Source organism: Ochotona curzoniae, unplaced genomic scaffold, assembly GCF_017591425.1.
Source record: "Ochotona curzoniae isolate NIBS_2020 unplaced genomic scaffold, NIBS_Ocur_1.0 scaffold_3171, whole genome shotgun sequence".
NCBI lineage: Eukaryota > Metazoa > Chordata > Mammalia > Lagomorpha > Ochotonidae > Ochotona > Ochotona curzoniae.
Window position 1 is genome coordinate 327,132 of NW_024467104.1, and position 22,573 is coordinate 349,704.

Below are 22,573 nucleotides of genomic sequence, written 5' to 3' on the forward strand. Positions count from 1 at the left end.
ATGCAACTGAACAGCAGTGGGACTGAGTTTATACTATTGGGCTTGACACAGGATCCTATGAAGCAAAAATTTGTGTTCTTTGTCTTCTTAATTTTCTATGTGGCAACATTGGTGGGGAACATCCTCATTATTGTGACCATCAAATGCAGCCGGACACTAGGGAGCCCCATGTACTTCTTCCTGTTTTATTTGTCCCTTGCCGATTCCTGCTTCTCAACTTCTATTGCCCCTAGATTAATCATGGATGCTATCTCTTCCAAGAAAACTATATCCTACAAGGAATGCATGACACAAGTCTTTGCACTGCATTTATTTGGCTGCATGGAGATTTTTGTACTCATCCTCATGGCCTTTGATCGCTATGTGGCCATCTGCAAACCCTTGCGCTACCCAGCCATCATGAGCCGGCACGTTTGCGTCTTCTTGGTTGGTCTTGCCTGGATAGGCTCCTTTATACATGCCACAGCTCAGAATATCCTGGTTTTGAGATTGCCCTTCTGTGGATCCAATCTGATTGATCACTACTGCTGTGATTTGCAGCCTTTGTTGAAGCTTGCCTGCATGGACACTTACGTGATCAACTTGCTGTTAGTGTCTAACAGTGGAGCCATTTGCTCCAGCAGTTTCCTGTTTTTGATGATCTCCTACACCGTCATCTTGTACTCGCTGCGGAACCACAGTGCAGAAGCCAGGAAGAAAGCACTCGCCACCTGCACTTCTCACATCATCGTAGTCATCTTGTTCTTCGGTCCCTGCATATTCATCTATACACGACCCCCAACCACTTTCCCCATTGACAAGATGGTCACCGTGTTTTACACCATTGGCACACCCTTTCTCAACCCACTCATCTACACCCTGAGGAACGCGGAAGTCAAAACTGCCATGAGAAAGCTATGGTATAAAAGAATTATTTTATAAAGCAAAATGTGAATTGAAGACCTATGACGTATTCACACAAGATTTGCATGTTATGGGTATAATATACTGTAATGTATAGTATATTACCTGTGTGTATGTAAATTTGTGAGTTCTTACTTGTGATTGAAATGGAGTATGAATGCCAAAATAGTGCCATATTAGAACTGGATCAACCACCAATTCGGATAATTATGAATCAATGGTCCTCCTTGTTCAGACTGTATTCCCTTCCAGTCATGCTACTCCCAATATGTGAACCTGACTAGCCTATTTTAATCTAACGCAGGAAGTTTCTCATTTTCTCCTTTCTTACCAGAAACTGCTAGCAGCCCAGAAATTGTCAGCTATACCTCTTACTTTAATGAGAGCTCATTTCTCCCATTGTTGACTGTGAGCTATCTTCAGACTCGACCGATCACACTCTGGCTTCATAAGAAGAAAGCCATTTATACAGTCACAACTGCTCAATCCTTTAGCATCCATAAATAAGGTGGATCCAATTCTGGATGAAACTTAAATTCTTCTGTAACACATCCTCAATGAACTAATGAGCTTCTTCCTGAACACTAATTATATTACTGCCCACCACTCTGATAATTCTGGAAAACATCCATAATTGTGAATTAAAAACATTTCTTTATAATTATAATCTGTAACAAATGTTGCATTACTGATTGTTCTGGTAACCAAGATATTGACAGATATTTTATAAGACTTTTTCATATCTATGACAAAATCTTGAGATATTCAGCTATTTATGTGGTTGATGTATCTTAGCTTCAACACAAGGATTCCACGATTTAAGAGACAGGAGTAAAATAATGGATATTATTTAAAATGAATTTTAGGATTTGAATATACTGGAGATAACAATATATTATAAGTGATTGAAAAACAGAAGAGTAGAAACTGATTTGACACAAAATGGGTTAGAATTGATTGCATTTAAAACAAGATGATATCAATGAAATACTCTAGTATTTGTTTTTTTTTATTTTACTTTATTCAAAAGGTAGATTTTCAGAGAGAGAGATAGAGAGGAAGATTTTCCATCTGCTTATTACTCCCCAATATGTGAACCTGACTATCCTATTGTAATATAATGCAGAAAATTTCTCATTTTCTCCTTTCTGTTTCTTTTCACAACAGTATTTCTATTCATAACGGGTGAAGCTGTGCCAGTCTGAAGTCAGGAGCCCAGCCTCTGTTCTTCCATGCATTGTCCAAAGGCTTTGTTCTGTCCTCTAGTGCTTTCCCAGGCCACAAGCAGGGCTGGATGAAATGTGGAGTAGTTGGAATATGAACTGGTGCCCATATGGTATCTTGGTACCTGTAGGTGAAAAATCAGATTTTGCATTGGGCCCAACCAAAAGTTTTTTAGAGTTTCAGAAACTATAACATTGATAGCTGCTTAATAGAGTGAGGCACAATCAGCTACTATTGAAAAAAAATCAATGTCATCTGTATCTACTGTGTCCAAATACAGGAGATATGAAGATTCAAAAGTTAGAATTGTCAAGGACATTTTAATGCCATGACATTTAGTGGCCATGGAATATTAGTAGTCACTTCTTTGAAGGACGCGTGCAGTTTATTTATTAAATTATGTACTTTTAACACCGATTTCAGTGTACAGTCTATCAACAATAATTGTATCAAGAATCAGTTTTCATTTTAATTCTTCTGCTCATTAATAGATGGCAAAACATTATGAAATACAAACATATATCCTGTGAAAAAATTTTTCTAAAACAATTTCCATAAAATAAAATGTGTATGTACACATTTGCTTATGGTTTTTGGGACATGAAAGAGTTCCAGAGTGGACATATCATACAGTGGAGATTTATTTCTTTAGTAGATTATGAAAACATAATGTTTCCATCATAAATGTAACAACAGCAACAACACACACACAATTACGTGGGAGGGGTGAAGATTGAGATCCTATGCAGGCTTTTGTGCTGGTTTATATTTGAGAGGAATAATCTGTACAGCATGTGTATAGACTGAAAGAAGCACGGCAAATCACAATTACTAAATCCAAATCAAGAAGTAGTACAAGAGCCAGCTACATAGATAAAACATTGGAAGGTTTTCTGTATTTCATAAGAACTAGCGAGAGCCTGCTGCAGTGACTCAATGGCTAAATCCTCACTTTGCAAGCACCAGGATCACATACGTGTTAAATTCATGTCCCGGCTGTTTCATTTTCCATCCAGCTCCCTGCTTGTGGCCTGGGAAAGCAGTCAAGGATGGTTCAAAATCTTGGGACCCTGCAACCACATGGGAGACCCAGAAGAAGCTCCTGACTCCTGGCTATGGATTGGCTCAGCTCCAAACATTATGGCAATTTGGGGAGTGAACCAGAGAATAGAAGATCTTTCTGTCTCTCCCTTTCTGTAAATCTAATCTGTGTTTTCAATAAAAACAAATCTGAAAAAAAACACTGTGAGATGGATAGGCACTTGACGTGATGATTGACACCGGGAAGGGACATTTACATCATGTGGCAGAATGTCTGAGATCAAGTCATGTCTTCATTCCTAAACCCAGTTTTCTGTAAATGAACACTCGGGAAAGCAACAGAGGACAGTCAAGCAGTAGCATTCTTTTCACTCTTCTGGAAGAACCAGAGTTGAACTCATGGCTCGTGCCTTGATGTGACCTATTCCCCTAGGCATTTGAGTTCTGAACCAGTGAATAGAGAGTTTCTGGCTCTTTTCCTCCCACCTAAACGTTTTTTTGGTGAAACAAAATATAAATGGGGAAATGAAATAAAATCATTAATTGATTTTAAAGACAGCATGTCCTCCCAAAAGAATAACATTGAATAACCTTGCCTATATGTGATTAACTTTAAAAATAAACGGTAAAATTGCATTTTTCCTGAATTTTAGGAGTGTTGAGTTTCTAATGTGTCCAAGGACTTTTGATTTTAAGGCCCATGCTAGATCCTAATAGAAAAGTCCAAGTTCGATATTTCTATTAATAATACTTTTCCCTGAAAAAAAGAATTATAAAGGTAGAAACAACAACTGCTTCGAGAGTTTTGTTTTATTTTGGGATTTTTTTGTTTGGTTGTTGCAGAGTGTCAGAATTAAGATTTTATGTCAGTTCAATTAAGCCTGCAATGATTGTCTCTATTCTTTATTATTTAATACAAGTAGTTTACCATAGCCTAAAAGAGGAAAATTAGTAAGTTGATGCAGCAACCATGAATTGAACTTAGTTTCACAATGCATAGGGGAATAGTAACAAATATGAGATCCACAGACTAGGTGAGTTCAACTCTATTTTTTCTTTAAGATTTATTTTTATTTTTATTGGAAAGGCGGATATACAGAGAGGAGAGACAGAGAGGAAGATCTTCCGTCCGATGATTCACTCCCCAAGTGAGCACAACGGCCGATGCTATGCCGATCCAAAGCCAGGAGCCTCTTCCAGGTCTCCCACGCAGGTGCAGGGTCCCAAAGCTTTGGGCCGTCCTCGACTGCTTTCCCAGGCCACAGGCAGGGAGCTGGATGGGAAGCGGGGCTGCCGGGATTAGAACCGGCGTCCATATGGGATCCCGGGCATGCAAGGAGAGGACCTTAACCACTTGCGCCATCGCGCCAGGCCCATGCGTTCAACTCTAAACTCCTTGACTTTATATCTTCATAATTCTAAGGAAAGTAGTTAAGCCCAATTTTGGATGTGTGAATCAAAACAGAAATAATTTGTATTCTATACATATATTATCATCATTAAAGTAGATGTTATTTATAAAGAGTTTGAAAATCAATTTAATAAGTGCTATCTATTTTCATCATACAACATATGTAATTAAATTTAATAATTTTCTTTTTAAAGAGTTTAAATATTTTTATGGGGAAGGCAGATTATATATAGAGAGGCAGAGACAGAGAGAAAGATTTTCCATTCACTGTTTTTACTCCCCAAATGGCCACAATGTCTGGAGCTGAACCAATTCAAACCCAGGAGCAAGAAACTTCCTCTGAGTCTGATGGCTTTTGGCCATCCTCCAATGTTATTCCAGGCCATAAGCAGGGAGCTGGGTGGCAAGTGGAGCAGTCAGGACATGAATTAGCACCCACATGGAATGCAGTGTTTGGAGGTGGAAGATTAGCCAGTTGAACCAATGCAATGGCATTTAAAATATGCAATACTAGACAGTTATTACCATCAGTGTTTATAATGTACAGATTTCATAATGAGAAATAAAATAAACTGAAAATATGCTTATTGGAATTAAGTAAAACTCATTAGAATATCAAGCACATTTGGAGTCCCTTAGATATGCTTAAAAAAAAAAGGTGCTTAGAGAATGTTCCCTAAATCTTCACATTTTCCCTAATGAGCTTTAAATATGCCAATGTGAAGGGAGGAGGAAAGTACAATGTGGTATGAGGCTGTGAAGAAGCAAGCATATGTTGGATTGTCATTTTACAAGTGATGTTCAAAGAGGAGTATGGAGCTGACATTGTGGTGCAGTACTTTAAGCTGCCACCTGTCGCTCTGGCATCCGCAATGGGAGTGCTGACTCAAGATCCAGCTCCTCCACTTCCATTCTAACTGCCTGCTGATGTGCCTGAAAAGGCAGCAAGAGAGGACCTCTACCACCCATGTGGGAGATCCAAATAGCTCAAGGCTCTTTGCCCCAGTCTGCTCAAACCAAAAAGGCACAGACCATTTCAGGAGAGACATAGCTGATAAAAAATACCTTTCTATCCTTCTCTATCTCTATTTTTTTTTTTTTTTTTGACAAATGCTCTGCCATCTGGTGCATGTGGCCTAAAGAGTACTTTCCTATGGCCCGAGGCACAGCTTTCAGGCATAAATATGGAGCATGACCTCAGACATGGCTAGAAGGTCAAGGGGAATATATGTGGAACATGACCTCTGACATGATTGGAAGATCAAAGAAAATAGATGTATCATATAGCCAATTACAATGTCTGTGCTGGGCGAGGGTCTGCTGGAAGATACCCTCCAGCCCTACCTTTTCTTACCCTTTAAAAGCTGCAACCTGTGGCATAATAAAACAGACATTTCTCACCAGTTTGTCTCTTGTACTTTTTATGACCAAAGACCACCAGCACCTTTATCTCACCTTTGGTGACCTTGGGGCCTGCTGGCAGGCTTAAACTGCCAGAATTTTTCAAATAAATAAAACAGTCCCTAAAAAATAAATGAAGCGAAGCATTAGGAAAAATTAGAGTATGATATGTGCTTACCGAATAGAATTTCCTTTGGCCTGGTGTGTTTGCATAAGCCTACTGTTGACACATTCTTCTCAGTCCTTTATTTCCAGGAAATGCAAAGAGGTGAGAGGACAAGGCATTGATAATTTTTTATAGTCAAATATTGCAAGTATTTTCTGTTAATGGATTGATTTATGGGATACTTACTTACACATCCCTGCCTTTCAAATACTTTTTTTTCCCTCGCTCCTCTATTTTGATGGTATGTACATGCATTTTTAAAAGAATGAATTAGGGGTGTCTGTGATGTAGCATAGTAGGTTGCGGCACTACCTCGTAGGGTCGTCACCCATCTGGCTGCTTTTTGGAATTCAGGCTGCTCCATTTTTGATCCAGCTCATTGCTAATCTGTCAGGAAAAACACCCAAGGACAGTTCAAGTGGTTGGGATCCAGGAGCCACAGGGGAAACCCAGAAGAAGCTCCTAATCCTAGCTTTTGCTTGGCACAGCCTCAACCATTGTGGCATCTGGGGAGTTACACAGCAGGTAGAAGACTTTTCCTATTCTCTCTCTGTAACTTTGTCTTTCAAATAAAAATAATAAATCTTAAAAAAAATGACACAGGTCCTGGTGCAATGACTCAGTGGCTAAAACCCTAGCCTTGCATTTACCAGGATCCCTTATGCATACTGGTGCATGTACTTGCTGCTCCACTTCCCACTGATCTCCCGGCTTCTGCCTCCTTTGGAAGGCACTGAAGAATGGCCCAAAGCCTTGGGCTCAGTTCTTGGGAGAATCTAAAGAAGCTCCTGATCAAGACTTTAGATTAGCTCATCTCCAGCCATGTGGCCATATGGAAACTGAACCAGTCAATGGAAGATCTTTATCTCTGTCTTGCCTTCTCTGTAAATCTGACTTTTCTGCAAAAGTAAATAACTCTTTTAAAAAAATTAGGAAGACATACTGACAAATAAGGGAAAAAATATAGAAAAAAACCAGTCCAAATGTTGGAGAACATATGGGAAGCCAATAAGCATATAACTATATCTTTAATATATAGTCTAGGGAACTCCAAATTAAAACAACCGAAATTGTTTCTATATCCCTATTAGAACAGTCAAAATAAAAGACACCGGATCACAGAAATGGTGGTGAATATCTGAAACAACCGGGACACTTACCGGTGGAAATGAAAAATTGGTACACTTGAGTGATGATGTGCCAATAAAACCCATTGTGTGTATCCATTTTATCACACTGGTGTGAGATGTTGACCAATGAGAAAGCTGGGCAGATTTGGAAGCAAATGTGAGAAATCTGCAAGGAACTCCTGGCCCCGGAGTTCTGATAGGCTTGGCTCTAGGCATTGAGGCTTATGGAGGAGTAAACCACTGCGTGGAAGATCTTTCTGTTTCTTCTTTCCTTTATAAATCCGGTCTTCATTTCCAAATAAAATAAATAGCTAAATCTTAAAATAAACCCTGCAATGTGCACAAAACCATCATGAATGATGTGCCAATTTTTTAAAATTGAAAAGTACTATAATATTGGAAGCCTTAATTTAAATTATTCATTGAAAGGCTTTAACTATCATCCTAAATAAATTTTGAATCAAAGGGAAAGTCAAATTTGAGAAAGAAATACATTGCACTAAATGAAAATATATCACATTAAAATTTTTAAGACAAGAGTAAAGTAAGATTAAGAAGGAAATTTATAGTATATATTTACTAATCTTAAATTAGCACTTGTCAGATGGTAAAATGACAGGATTGAGGAATTCAATTCAGAAGACAGTATTCTATCCATAGAATATAGACAATCCAAATCAAAGATTTAAAATGTATATACTTATCTATATATCAATAAACATATATAAATATTTATCAGAGGGTCTGTATAATGCAGGCTAGTATACCATGAAGTGTAGACAGATGTCAGTATGCATCTGAATAAAAGATGGACTTCCAGTGAACCTGTTAAATATAGCATGACACTAGAAATGCTGGATGTTATAATGTCAGGGTAACATTTAAATAGCAGAATGATGGACTTGCGGCTGTTGTTGAAGGACTAAATTATTGTAATTATATAGAAGAAAACAGTAGATGGTGAGGGGAAGGGTGGAAGTGAAAAATCCCCGAGCCTAAGGAACTATATCATTAAAAATAAAGAATACAAATTTATTTATTTATTAGACCTCTTTTCCCCTGTTGTTCTGCCATTCAAAAATTAAAAGTTTTAAGATGTAAATAAATACACAAATGAGTGACGGGTAAAATTATAAATGGTCCAAGAACAAAAGAGGGTAAGATAATACAGCAGAAAACTATTGGCACTGAAGGGGAGAGACAGAAAAATGAATTTTCTTGAAATGTGTTAGAGTATTCTGTTCTACTTAAAAATAATGGTTTCAGGTGGAGAGGGAAAGAAAAAGAGAGAGATAGAGATTTTCTATCCACTGATCCTCTTCTCAGTGCACAAAGTTGTCCTAATTCAGTCTCTCATGCAAGCAGATCAAATCATTAAAGCTGCTCACCAGAGTCCATATTTAATTGGAAGCTAAAGGAAGGAGCTGGAGTCAATTAGTAAATCCAGTTATTCCAATAAGGCACTTTAAAAAAGTGTTTCTTTTTTAACTCAAAATTAGTTACAGAGAGGGAGAGACAGAGAGAGAAAAATCAGTCTGCTGGTTCACTCTGCAAATGGCCACAATGGCCAGAGCTGGACCAGTCTGATGCTAGGAGTCAAGGGCTTCTTCTAGGTCTCCCAAATAAGTGTAGGGGCCCAGCATCTGGGTCATTCCCTGCTGTTTTCCCAGGCAATGGGAAGCTGTATCAGAGGCAGAATAACCACAACATGACCCAGTGCCCATATGGGATGCCAGCCCCATAGATTGAAGATTGGCTTGCTGCATCACTGTTCCTACCACTGAGACTAACTTTGTCTTAACACACCCTACATCAGTAAGCATGATTCTGGGAATGTGGCCTGGAATGGCCTAAACGTGAATTTAATGGTAGCATCTGGACAAACTGACCTAGGACCACAGGTAGATGGATCTAGTGTCTGAGTTCATTAGACTGGACTTGGAGTCCAGTTCTCTAGAGGACAGACCTATTAATTAGGTCTTTGACAATTGGCCTGGAACCCGGGTCTATAAGATCTGCCTGGGGACATTGTAGGCTTTGAACACAAGCCTGCAAACATTTCTAAGATGTATTGTTCTTGCATTCACAGTCCTCAGAGACAAGTTTGGTGTTTATTCAGTCCTAGAGATAGTCATAAAGGAAGAACTGATTCTGGGTTTCAGAGCATGTGATTTGGATCTTGATTCTTAATAGGTGACCCTAGAATCAATATATGAGACCCACATTACTTTGGGATCTACAAGGTCTAACATCTGGAATCTTAAGCATGAGTACCACCCTAGAACCTGCAATTGGCCTGAGGCTTGGGCAGGCATGGATCCTGGAGGTGTGGGAACTGGAAAAGAACCTAGAACCTGTCTGAACATGTGTTGTCTGGAGTTGTGGGGAGCAGTAGGAAGACTGAGTCTACCTGTATACTATGCATGTGGACATAAATCTGAAAGCTATGTGTAAGAGGAATCACCTGGAATCTGACTCCAAAGAGGTTGTCCCAGAGCTAGAGTTCATGGCAAGTCCAGTGTTGGGGTCCACCAGAACAAGCCTAAACTCTGAGTCTGCTTATATGGTGGTCAAAGACTCTATCTTAGAGGGTGAGTCTGGACTGACCTGGAATTTGTGTTCACTGAAATGAACACATTACCTAAAGCTAGGACTGCTGGCCTTGAACTGGAATGAAGTTGGAACATCTGCAGGCTAAAAAAGGACCCTCTGTGGCACTGAGGAGTTGGAAAGTCAGTTCATGGATACCCTCTTAGAGTTTATCACTGTATGGGTCAGCATGGGGCATCTGTCGGTGGGCCTGTCTGGTACCAGAAAGTACCTGAAGTCTGGAACAATGGGGCCTTAGAGCCTGGGCATCAGGATCTTTTCTAGTACCAAGTCAGGCTTGGAAGCTCAGTGTATGTGTACTAGTTGAATAGGTGCCTCTTCAGCAGTTGGCTTGGAGGATAAATCCTGAACATCAGCCCAATGATTGGGGTTGTTGGGATCAGTCAAGGTTGCTAAAGCTGAGACTGACTTGAGAGTGGGGACAGTCCAGTTTTTAGGGCCACTAAAATTGCACTAACAGCAGGGAAGTTCCTAGGTCTGTTCTCCAGGCAGTTTTGGACCTTGAGTCTGCAGGATTCACCGTGGCAAGACTGTGAGCTAGAGCCTGTGTCCATAGGTCCTGTGACTAGAATCTGACAGCATAGGGGTCTACGTAGCACTGTGATTTCTTTATATAGACAAAGCATTTGAATTGCAGACAAAGCATACTCCTTTTCACACTGGGAGAAATCATTCACCGTGCTATACTACCTAGACTTAGGAGATGGGTGAACAGTAATGTCAAATAATTTGTCCTACTCTCTTCAACACATCTTTTCCTATTTCTGTGCTATATTCAGATACTGTAACCACACAATGGTTTTCCATATTCATGATATTCTTTTTGCACATAAAAAATTGTTCAAATGATGTTGGTGGGTGGTGACTGAGTGTTATGTTGACATTTTGCTGGTGTCATTGTGCCAGTTTAAAATTTCAATTGTTAAACATCTGTCAGAACACACCAAACTGACAACTACCTACAATAAACCGCCATTTACAATATTAAAAAAAATAATTTTTAGGCAAAAATGTTACCACAAACAATGTGTACATTTTTCATGTGCTTTTACTTGCAATGAGAATATAAAAATCGAAATACTTAGTGTTTTTCTCCATGACAAATATCTCAGTTAACAACATTTCCAATTTCCCCAGGCAATAGAAATATATGTCACTATGGCTAGGATCATGTAAGACTAAATTCCAGAATGCCGGAGCTGAAAGGGAACTAGAAATTATCTGGTGCATACCTGTTGAATACAAGCTCAGAAAAGTTAGGTAAAATTAAAAGGCTAGGGGTCTTTCCTCTTCAAAGCTGTAACTGTTGATGCTAGCACACCACCTCTCTGTAACTGCTACAGTGGTCAACACTGATTTTGTGCATAGATTTGCATCTGGGAAAGCATCCCAACACAACAGTCATGAATTTCCATCCAACAGTTTGTCTTGGCACCACACTTTCCTCATAGCGTTCTTCATATCTGTGTTTCTCAATGTGTAGATGAGAGGGTTGAACAAGGGTGCAATCATGGTGTAAAATAGAGCAAACAATTTGTCCTCGCTCACAGAATTAGCCATGGGGACGTAGGTGAAAATGAGAGGTAAGAAGAACATGAACACAACGGTGATGTGAGAGCCGCAGGTGGAGAGGGCTTTACGGCGGCCCTTGGATGAGTGGGATCTCAGAGTGCTCAAGATGATGATGTAAGAAATTACCAGAGCAACAAAGGTCAAAATAGACAGCACCCCAGTGGTGGTGATGATTATAATAACCAAGAGTCTGGTGTCAGTACAGGCCAGCTTTAGCAAGGGGAATACATCACAGAAATAGTGATCTATCTGGTTGGGGCCACAGAAGGGAAGCCTGACAATGATCACTACATGCAAGAGAGAATGGAAAAAAGCTCCAGCAACAGAGGCTATCACCAGGGCAGAGCACACCTTTCTGTTCATGATGACTGTGTAGCGAAGCGGTTTGCAGATGGCTACGTAGCGGTCATAAGCCATGACCACCAAGATGAAGATCTCAGTGGCACCAAAGAAGTGCGCATAAAACATCTGGGCCATGCAGCTGTTGTAGGAGATGGTGTTCCACTTAAGCAACTGGTCTACAATCAGCTTGGGAGCAACTGTGGAGGTGAAGCAGACATCCATGATGGACAGGTAGCTGAGGAAAAAGTACATGGGCTGCTCCCCCAGGTGACTGCCCCTGATGGTGAGAAGGATGAGCAGGTTTCCAGAGAGCACTGCAAAATAACAAAGTGAGAACAGCACACACCCCACAGCTTTCCCATTCTCACCAGGAAAAAGCCCCAGAAGGATGAATTCTGTGATGTTTCCATTCCCCATGACTTTCACAGTTTGCATCATTCAGAAGTAGAGTTAATACACCTGAAATATTAACCTTTTTTAGTAAATGGCTTACTTCCAAAGTCATCCACATAAGAGCTCACTTCAAAGCGATCGTAGAAAAATGGTACAAAAGTTGGGGAATCCAACAGAGTCTTGCGTAATAATCATTTCATGAACTTCGTGAAGATCCTTATCCGCTTGGATTTCATGTATATTTCCCAAAGTAAAGTCATCTTTTCATCCACTTCTCAGGAGCATTTAAAGTTCTCACACATGCAGTAAACATGTACTTCCTTCTCGTTCACTGTAACTGATGACAAATGACACAATGAGCAAAGCACAATCTCTATTCGAAACACAGCTCATTAGAAAAGAGTATCATGTTAGCGTAAACAACCGGCGGATGGCATTTGTGATCAATGCTAAAGTGTCACACTTACTATGAATGAAAGGGTGAATATTTCAAGTGAAACACACTTTGTCAGTTTAACTTTGAGAGGCAACTTCAGCGTCCCAAAATAAGAATAGCTTTTAAGTTTCCGTTATTTGTAAAACTGATCTGTTCTTCAAACATAGCAAGGATATCGTAATTCTCAGTCCTTCACTGTCACCAACATGATGCTAAATCCTGAAGGTTTATGGGTGTCAGTGTAAGAGTATGGACTGCTTGTTTTCAAGATTGTGTTACTAGAGCTCAATGGACACAGTTTTGCCACATTTTGTCTCTGGGGACAGACTTAAAAACTGTCTTTGATTTTCATCATTTTTGCAAATGGAGGAAGGCAAAGGACAGCAAGGGAATGTCCTGCTTCCCTGTGTGGGCTTCCGGTGTGCTTATGGAATCCTGGGATTTGTCTCCGTTCTCACTTGATTTTCCAGAGCATCATCATTTCCATCTGAGAGTCCCACTGTATCATCTACTGTTACGACAGCAGCATGGGGAGACACGCTGGCTCCAGAGTTCTTCCCTGGGCCAGTTACACTGCCTCGTATTTCTGTTCATTGAACCCCATCTTTTCTTATCATATTTACTGCCTGCTCATGAACCAAATCCTGGAATATTTCAGTTGAAAAGAGAACATGTTTAGCACAAATGCAATACTATGTCTTTGACTTCATTTCTGCAAATATTTGGTAGCTCTTCAGTTTTTTAAACAATACAACCTACACACGATACAGGCTTCTCAGCACGATTGTAAAAGATTAGAGTATTGAAGAATGTACATTTGCTATACAAAGACATTTTGATAGGATTTCATATATATCATGGAGTTGTGATTGAAACGGCATCCATAGAACTGTTAACACCCTCTTCTAATTTGCTGTAAAATATCTGCAAGATTTAGGCTAAAGTCCAAATGTGATAAAGTAGAATTATTTTGAACTTCGACTCAGTTATACTTTCTTTGAAATGGAAATATCTCTGAAATATAGAATTATTGGAAGGTATATAAGAACTAAAGGAGCAGAGATGCTTCCGTGCTGTAAGAATTTTAAGATAGGATAACTTTAATACGACTTAAGAAGAAGGCCTTATATAATGAATCAAATTTAAACAAAATAAATTATAAGGAACGATTCCTTATTAGGATTCAGGAAACCCTTATTTCATCATTTACTCTCTGAGTCTCACATTGTTTCCTCAGATACTTCAGTAAATTAAGCTATATAGCCTATTTCCTAAGCGTTATTTCCCAAGAACTGCCTTAAAAATATTGACATGGTTAGATAAACGCATTTCTGCATTTGAAAAAAGGAGTTAGGAAGCACAACATGCTCACATATGTATCTGCATTGATAGCAACATTGCATCTCATTTACATACCTAACTGGATTTAGATTTTATATGCATTGAACAGAATAAGTCACAGTGGATTTTATATTTTTAAATGCATTTTGAATAAATTCCATGTTTCTGTGTTTAATCTGATATGTGATATTCAAGACTCAGTCATTTGCCTTTTTAAAAATGATTTATTTTATTTTTATTGCTATCATTTACCTTTTATGGCTCCTTGTTTTGCTGAACTCAAACTAGCACTCTTTATAGTTTTCAAGAAAATTTAAAAAGTATGTGCAACAAATAAGAAAGATGGTTGAATACTTGGGATATGACACATATGAAAGCCATTGTATTTAAAGCTTCAGACCACTAAAACTGACCATCTCTGTTGTGATAAGATTATTAATAACATCTATACTGAATAAATTCCTTGAGCGGACAGTGAAAATACCAACATCCTCACACTTTACAGAAATCTGCCTAAAAAAAACAAACAAACAAAAAAAGAGCTCAGCGTGATTTTCAGGGCCATCTTGGTTTCCACAGTCTTAGGGATCATTGTTTTTCAAAAACAACACTAACTATCAACTCCAAAGATAAGCTGGTCATTGTGTCCGGAGAAGGCAGATTGCACTGGTGGGTGAGAGCTCTTCCGTTGGAATAAATGAGTGCCAACACACAGACTACTGCTGAATTGTCCATAGTCTTAGGCAAGTTACTCAGCACCCTGAGCCTTGGTTTTCTCTGCAAAGCTGAGAGCAGGACTCACCCCTGAGGGTTTTGGTAAGAATCAAATGAAAACAGCCATATGCAATATTTGTGCCAACATAAGCATTTCCGAGGCATTCTAAGAATTAACTAAATATTATTTCATTCAATATCAATTGTCAAAGGGTCACTAGTCTAGCCATCTCCATGGTATTTGCACAGCAAGGAGAGCTCAGGGAATCAATTTTCTTCAATGAGTTAAGTGTACCATTGAATATACCGTCTGCAAAACTTTTAAGGATTTTTGCAGTTATTCTCTACTAAAACCCAAGTTGACCACCAAGACAGGTGGAAGGTCATGAAGTTTTCTGTTTTAACATATTAGAAAATCGAAATCAAGTATTGCATTTATCCGAAAGAACAAAAGATCACCTATTTATCTTTTATGAACCTATACCACTGAGTCAAAACTTCAGAAAATGTTCATTTTATCCATATTGCTATATTCTATCTCACTCATTTTAGAATTTTTATGGATACATTTTATATGTCTATATATATACACAAGATGAATTTTTAAAATGTGGAAAATTAAGAAAAAAGATAAAATTTATTCTAGTTCAAAAATTATGTGTCTCACTCACTGCAAAGTTTTTAATCCATGTATAATATGCAGGGACTTTTGAAGATCTTGCATCATATCTTAAAGAAACAGATATACTTTATTATTATTATGATTTCTCTAAGTGTGAAATCTGAGATATTCTTTTGTAATGCACATCTGTTAATCTAAATGTCAAAGATTATTGCAGAACCTTGCACAACAGATAATCCACCAAGACAAGAAGCTGGCATCGAGGTCTTGATCTGCCACTTCCATTCTTCATTTCCCTGGGCACCTGTCTCCTCAGGAACTGTAGTCTGACTAAATACTTCCAGCCTCAAAAGACTAATTCTTTACAGTTCTGATCTAGTAAATAATTCATCAATTTATCAAAAGTAATTAACTTGTATAATTAACTTCCTATTTGTATTCTGCCTATTGTTAATCTTATTTCATAATGTTTTAAAACATTTATACCCATTACCATTGCTTCACTATCTGAAGTAGAGTGACCTTCTCTTAGCTTCCTGTCCTAGACAGTCACAATTTGAAATTAGGATTTTATGTAACATTCCATTACTCACCTGCTATTTGAACAGAGTGCTTAAAATTGGTAAGTTATTGAAACATTTTCATATAATAAATTAGGGTCTTAAAAATAATTATCAATCATAAATATTTTTCAGAATATTGGTAAACTCAGAAAATCAGAAATAAAAGGATGTGGTTCTATGAATATTGAAACATATGATTTTTAAACCTTAAAAATAAACAATAATAAAATTATAGAAATAGGAAAATAAAATTGTAAGAACTCACATATTTGCTTTCAATCATTCAGTGCTCCAAGTGATACATTTAATTCTTGAATATATTATCAAATATTGGATGAAGGAACCTATTATAATGCAATACAACAAATAGATATTCAGGAAGAAAAATCATGGAAGAAACCCTATGCCTGCTCTTTAGCTTTCAAATTGCATTTAAAATAAACATGAGAGTGATGCCAATAAGAATGGCATCATAAAATTCCTGCAAAATGCTGGAGGAGTCTGGGTCTTTCGGCTTTGCCTCTGTTCTGTTCACAGGGTGAGGCGTGTAGAGGAGCAGGGTAGGAGACTGCTGGAGGAGCTGCAGGTGACACAGAGAGGAGAATTTAAAGGACTTGGTGAGGGACCTGAATGCAGCCGCAGCAGCAATCCCCTGGGTAAGTCTCAGGTAAAGATAAGCTGCTGTGATTTTAATTTGTTACTGTTTGGCTTTTCAGATTATTTTAGCTTGCTTTAATTGTATCTTTTGAAACATAAGAGCACAGGCTTCAAGGTCATTGGCCAAAACTTCTAAAGCAATCTTATTACAGACTTATTGCAGTCTTGTAATGTAAAGCAGTCTTATTACTGTCCAACCAGGAAGTAAACCTTTTTACATTATAAATGGATGATAGCACCCACAAAAGCAAAGATCAAGTTCTTTGTGTGGTGTAAATCTTGTGTATGGAACTTGTATTAGCTTCTACACTTTATTAAGTCTTTCTGTCTCTGCTTCCACTATTGAAAGCCTGAGTGGACACTTGGCCAGCAACTACTGGACCAGCTCTTGATTCCGGCTGGCAGTTAGACCCTGGGAGGAGGTGGTGAAGGCTTCAGTAATTAGCTGTCTGCTGCCCACTGAGAGACCTGACAGTTCCCAGGAAGCTTCAGTCCTGGTCATTGGTGGCATTTGGGGGACTAAACAAGTAGATGGACCTTCTTTCTCTCTCGGTCCTTTTGCCTTTTGAATAAACAAGTTAAACTTTTCCAAGAAGATACAAAAGCAAGTATTTGTTGTTAACATGATTAAAGTCAAGCTTAACTCATTTCCAACGCCTGTCCTGATTTTACTGTTTTTCCTACAGTCTCAGTCCACGCCCACAGTGTTTCCATGGCGTTTCTAGCACTTTGTTTTTCTAGATCACTTGATTCCTTTCACATAGATAAACTGGTTTTAATGTTGGAGCTTTTCTCTTATCAACACACTAAAGTGAAATTAGACCGACGTTTTCTCCTCTTTATGGAGTAATTGAAACTATGTGATGGCAATAGCAATAGCATTTTTTTTTTTTAGAGATTTGTTTATTTTATTTGAAAGGTGGAGTTATGGAGGGGGAGAATTAGAGGCAGAGAAAGAGAGAGAGAGAGATTCGATCTGCTGCTTCCGTTCTCAATTGGGCACAAAAATCAGGGCTGGGTCAGACAAAACCAGGAGCCAGGAGCCAGGAGCCAGGAGCTGTATTCAAGTGTCTCACATGGGTGCAAGTGACCAAGGGTCCTTCTGTTGGGTCACCTTCTGTTGCTTTCCCAGATGGGTTAATGGAGAGCTGGACTGGAAGTGGTGCAGCTAGACTTGAACCATTGCCCAGATGGGATGCAGGCACTGCAGCCATGACGACCAGCTGAGCCATAGCAATGTGCCAAAAATTGAGACAAGTACATTAAAAGAATTTTTAGATGTAATGCCTACAGTGACTCGGATACAGTACTATTGGTTTTCCTCAGATTTACAGAAGGTAATTTGACAAGAATAGGCAGCTAATCACATGTGAATTATTATTAAACCTCTGCTAAAATGTTTTGCATTGCATTGACTATGAACATACAGAACACACTTTACACCTAATACATAGTAGATGCTTAATATTAACTTTATAATGAATGTCAATAATGTTACATTGTCACACTTAGAGACACTTAATAAGTATTGCAGAATATTTTGTTTATAAACAGATATTAAACTATCGTGAACATTTCAAAATTTTACTTCAATATAGTTTATTTTTTTAAATCTAGGATTCACATTGATTAATGTGATATCTTGGAATAACTAGTCAAGCTACATAATTTGTCCAAATAATATAGTTCATTCATAGAAAAAATTTCATAGCAACAGCAAAGGAGATATCATAGTATTGATTATTTGAGGATATCACGGTGACAACAATTTTAATTATTTATTTGTAGTGTTTTTAGCTGCAATTATAATTGCATTTCACTGACTGTACACTTCATCTTTGTGATTATACAGGAAGGAGTGATCATGTCGAAATGTACATGAGTGTGTGTATGGTGTGTGTGTAAATGACTACAGGAAAATGTCCGAAGGATACACAACAACAACACAGTGTTGAAGCCTGATTATAAACTCAGTTAGTATTAAAAATGAGAGACAATTTTATGAAACATGTGTTTACCAAATATCCAGGAATGAAGTACTATTTATCACCTTAGAAAAACTAGAGCATTAGATTGATTTCAATATCTACTGCTAAGCGACTATGGATGTTAGAAAAGTTATGCCTTACAGGAAAGCAGCTTCTTCATCTATAAACCAAATAAGAATATTTATTTGTCACAAATAATGAAGAATATATTATGCATTAGCTGTAATAATTAAGGTTAGAAAATCAGCATTATCAATTTTTAAGGGAGCATAGTGAAATTAGAAACATTAATAATGCAAAGCATTTTGACCAGAATCTCTAAAGTGAATTAATGATATATGACAACAATGTGATACAATAACTCACTATGCAAAATGTGAAATTTAGATTTCTGTTCACATTTTAAAGCAACATACACCAGTTTTGCATGCTTATACATGTAGATGTTTTTCAATGAATTGATTATGATAGGTATTTGATGATCACATATTTAGGTAGAAAAATAATTTTAAATTTATATAAAACACCACTAGTATATTTGTTGTAATACTGTCTCCCAAACCTGAATGATTGTCAAATTTTCTTATGGACATAGTTTTAGTAGGGTATTCAAAGTAGATTATTTCCCAAAAAGAATAAAACCATTCTCATTTAAGGGGGAAAAGAGAAAGAGATTCTGTGGTCCTAACGTGATTGATCACTATTTCTGTGACTTGCAGCCCTTGTTGAATCTCGCCTGTGCAGACACCTATGTGGTCAACCTACTCCTGGTCTCCAACAGTGGGGCCATTTGCACAGTGAGTTTTGTCATGTTGATGTTCTCCTACGTGATCATCCTGCGTTCTCTGAGAAACCACAGTGCTGAAGGGAGGAAAAAAGCCCTATCCACCTGCGTCTCTCACATCATTGTGGTCGTCTTATTCTTTGGTCCTTGCATATACACCCGCCCTGCCACCACTTTCCCTATGGATAAGATGATAGCTGTATTTCATACGATTGGAATACCTTTGCTCAATCCTCTGATTTACACACTGAGGAATGCAGAAGTGAAGAACGCCATGAGAAAATTGTGAAGCATAAAGTGTGTGTTAGACCACGAAAGATAAGTGGAGACTACTCAGCTGTGATTTCTCACATTAGGACCACAGAATTTCTTTCTCTTTTCTCCCTAAATAAACTTTCATAAGTTTAAAGTTAAATTATTAATTGATTTTATAAACACCATATCCACCCAAAAAATAATGTTGAGTAATCTTTCCTATATGTTATTAATTTTAAAAATAAATGACAAATGTAAATTATTCCCACATTTTAGGAATGTTGAGCTTCTTTCTAATGCTTCCAATGACTTATGAATTTAAATCCTGTAGTATATCCAACTAGAATAGTTTAAGTTCAGTATTTCTATCAAAAAATATTTTTCCAAGATAAAAAGTATTATAAAGTTAGAAAGAACAATTTCTTAGAAAATGTTGTGTTTTATTTTGGGACTTTGTGTTTGTTGCAGAGTATCAAAATAAAGATTTCACGTGAGCTCCGTAAGTCTGTAATGATTGTCTCTGTTCTTTAACACAAATGGTTCACAATGGCCTCTATTAGGAAAATTAGGAAATTGATGCAATAAATATGAATTGAACTTCGTTTATGATGCATAGGGAAATAGTTAATAAAATGATCCTTTTAAACAGGTTAATGAGTTCAAATCTAGAGTAAATGAGTTTAAATCTAGACTAGATGAGTACAGACTAAATGAGTTCAAATCTAGACAAACAGACTAAGTGAGTTCAAATCTATAAACCACATCCTAGGCAGAACACTGATCAGGTGAATAGCAGATGTTTATTATCAGGGGACGCTACATATGGTGTGACCAATGAGAAACTAGGCAAGGCAGCACAATGGACAGTCATTGTCTCATTTGTATTGGTCTTTCTGCGTAGCATTCTTTTCAATCAAGTTACCTTTGACCCATCCTCCAAGGTTTCCAGGCCTCCGTAACATATGTTCATATATGAGCACACTCTGATATACACATATAGAGGCACACATATACAGATATTACTTAATTATAATAAAAATGATATGCAGATATATATAGGCAAAGATACTAAAGAAAATGACACAAAACTAAAAATAGGTGAATAGGCAGATATTATTTCCCTTGGAGAAGACAAAATTTTTCCCTTCCTGGGCCCGGTGTAATGGCTCAATGGCTAAATCCTTGCTTTGGAAGCACCAGAATCCCATATTGGCTCCAGTTTATGTCATGCCTGCTCCACTTTCTGTCCAACTTCTTACTTGTGGCCTGGTAAAGCAGTAGAGGATGGCCCCAAACCTTGGGACCCTGTACTCAAATAGGACATCTGAAAGAAACTCCTGGTTCCTGGCATTGGCTCAGCTCTGCTTTGACCATTGCAGCCACTGGCGAAGTAAGCCAGCAGGTGTAAGATCTTTCTGTCTCCTCTTTTCTTTGTAAATCTTTCTAAAAATTAAGTAAATTTAAAAAACAAAAAGCAAGCAAGCAAACAAACAAACAAACTGATGTGTTTGGATGAAAGCACCTAAGCAAATAACCCAGAAAGGAAAGTATAGAAGCAGGATTGATAGGCAGCATGAATTTTACTACTCTGCATGAACATAGAAGCTGCAATGGTTAGCAGAAGTGATTTTATATATTTAGTAAATGTAATACTAGCCCACATCAGATATTTTATACTGAGATGCACATAACTAAAACCAATAATCAAGACAAAGACATTGAAAGCAATAGTCAGCTCGTCACTCAGACCTCCTTGACCTATAAGCATAAATAACATCTTTTGAAAATATTTATTTTTTAATTTATTAAATATTTATTTTCTACAGAAAAAGGAGATACAGACAGGATGATCTTCCCTCTGTTGACTCATTCCAGGTGACCACAAGGCTCAATGCAGATCTGATCTAAACCAAACAGCCAGAAGTTTCTTCTGGGTCTCCCACACAGGTGCAGGGTCTGAGGCTTTGGCCATTCTCAACTGCCATCCTAGGCCAAGGGCAGGTGCTTGATGGGAAGTGGTGCAACAGGGAAATAAGGTGGCACCCATTTGGAATCCTGGACATTCAAGGTGAGTACATTAATGACTAGACCATCAATCACGGTCTTATAAAATCTTAGAGTCAATTCTAAGTTAAGTGAGTCAGATATTGATCAGTTTTGAGAGATTAAAGATGTAATAATAAGAATGCTGTGTTTTTATGAAAAAATTCTACTAATTTTATTTTATGAGGAAGTGAGAGTACTAAAAGCAGGTAAATATTAGAGATAAAAATAAAAATAAATAATGGAGAAAGTATAATGGAGCCACTTGGGATGTATAACAAACACAAACGACTTTGGAAAACCTGTTGTGCATGCCACATGTTCAAGTTCACCCCTCTTAGCTCCACTTTTAAATCTTAATAGTATTTTCCAAAGTGTTAAATTACTAATATGATTATTAATTCTTTTTCATTAATTTGTCAGAATTGGTATGCATTCATTATAGTACCTGAGCTCAAATCTGACCTCACTATTCACTCATTTTGAGTCTGCTCAATTTTCTCACCCACAAATTGGATCCAATGTGACTAAGTGACATGCCACATAAAATTCAGTCACAAAGTGCTAAGTGACTACCAGTTACTTTCAACTTAGGCAAGAAGACTACAAAGCAGAATGCTGTATTTTATTGAAAGAGAAATTGAGTGTCATGGGTGTTTTAAGGTTTTGTTTTTATGATTCTTTTTGGAATGCAGATTGTTGGGGACGTGCGATTTACGAGATTAAAGATGAACTTTAGAAGGACATTTGTTGCACACTTGAAATCTGCATGGTCACACTTGCAAATAATTGAACTCTTTAAACTGCAGATTGGAATGTGAATAACGTGAATATACTAAATTGCCTGTTACATTTGTTTTACATGAGTGACGATTTAGTCCAACTCCCATAGAAAATGCATAACACTTCTATGTAAAGTCTGCAATGATGACATACCAAGAGAGGTGGAATTAAAAGCACAGTGAATGCCTGGTGAT

At 37.8% G+C, this 22,573-nt stretch overlaps 2 protein-coding genes across 2 annotated transcripts; one reads left to right on the forward strand and one right to left on the reverse strand.

The window, feature by feature from the left end:
* On the forward strand, positions 1-921 carry LOC121172346 (olfactory receptor 4C11-like). Its single transcript, XM_041004206.1, has one exon. The coding sequence runs from the start codon at positions 1-3 to the stop codon at positions 919-921; it is 921 nt and encodes a 306-aa protein (XP_040860140.1).
* A 10,366-nt stretch (positions 922-11,287) lies between these two features.
* LOC121172223 (olfactory receptor 4P4-like) lies at positions 11,288-12,217 on the reverse strand. The gene has a single exon (XM_041004075.1). It carries the CDS (start codon positions 12,215-12,217, stop codon positions 11,288-11,290), a length of 930 nt encoding a protein of 309 aa, XP_040860009.1.
* Positions 12,218-22,573: the final 10,356 nt, after the last annotated feature.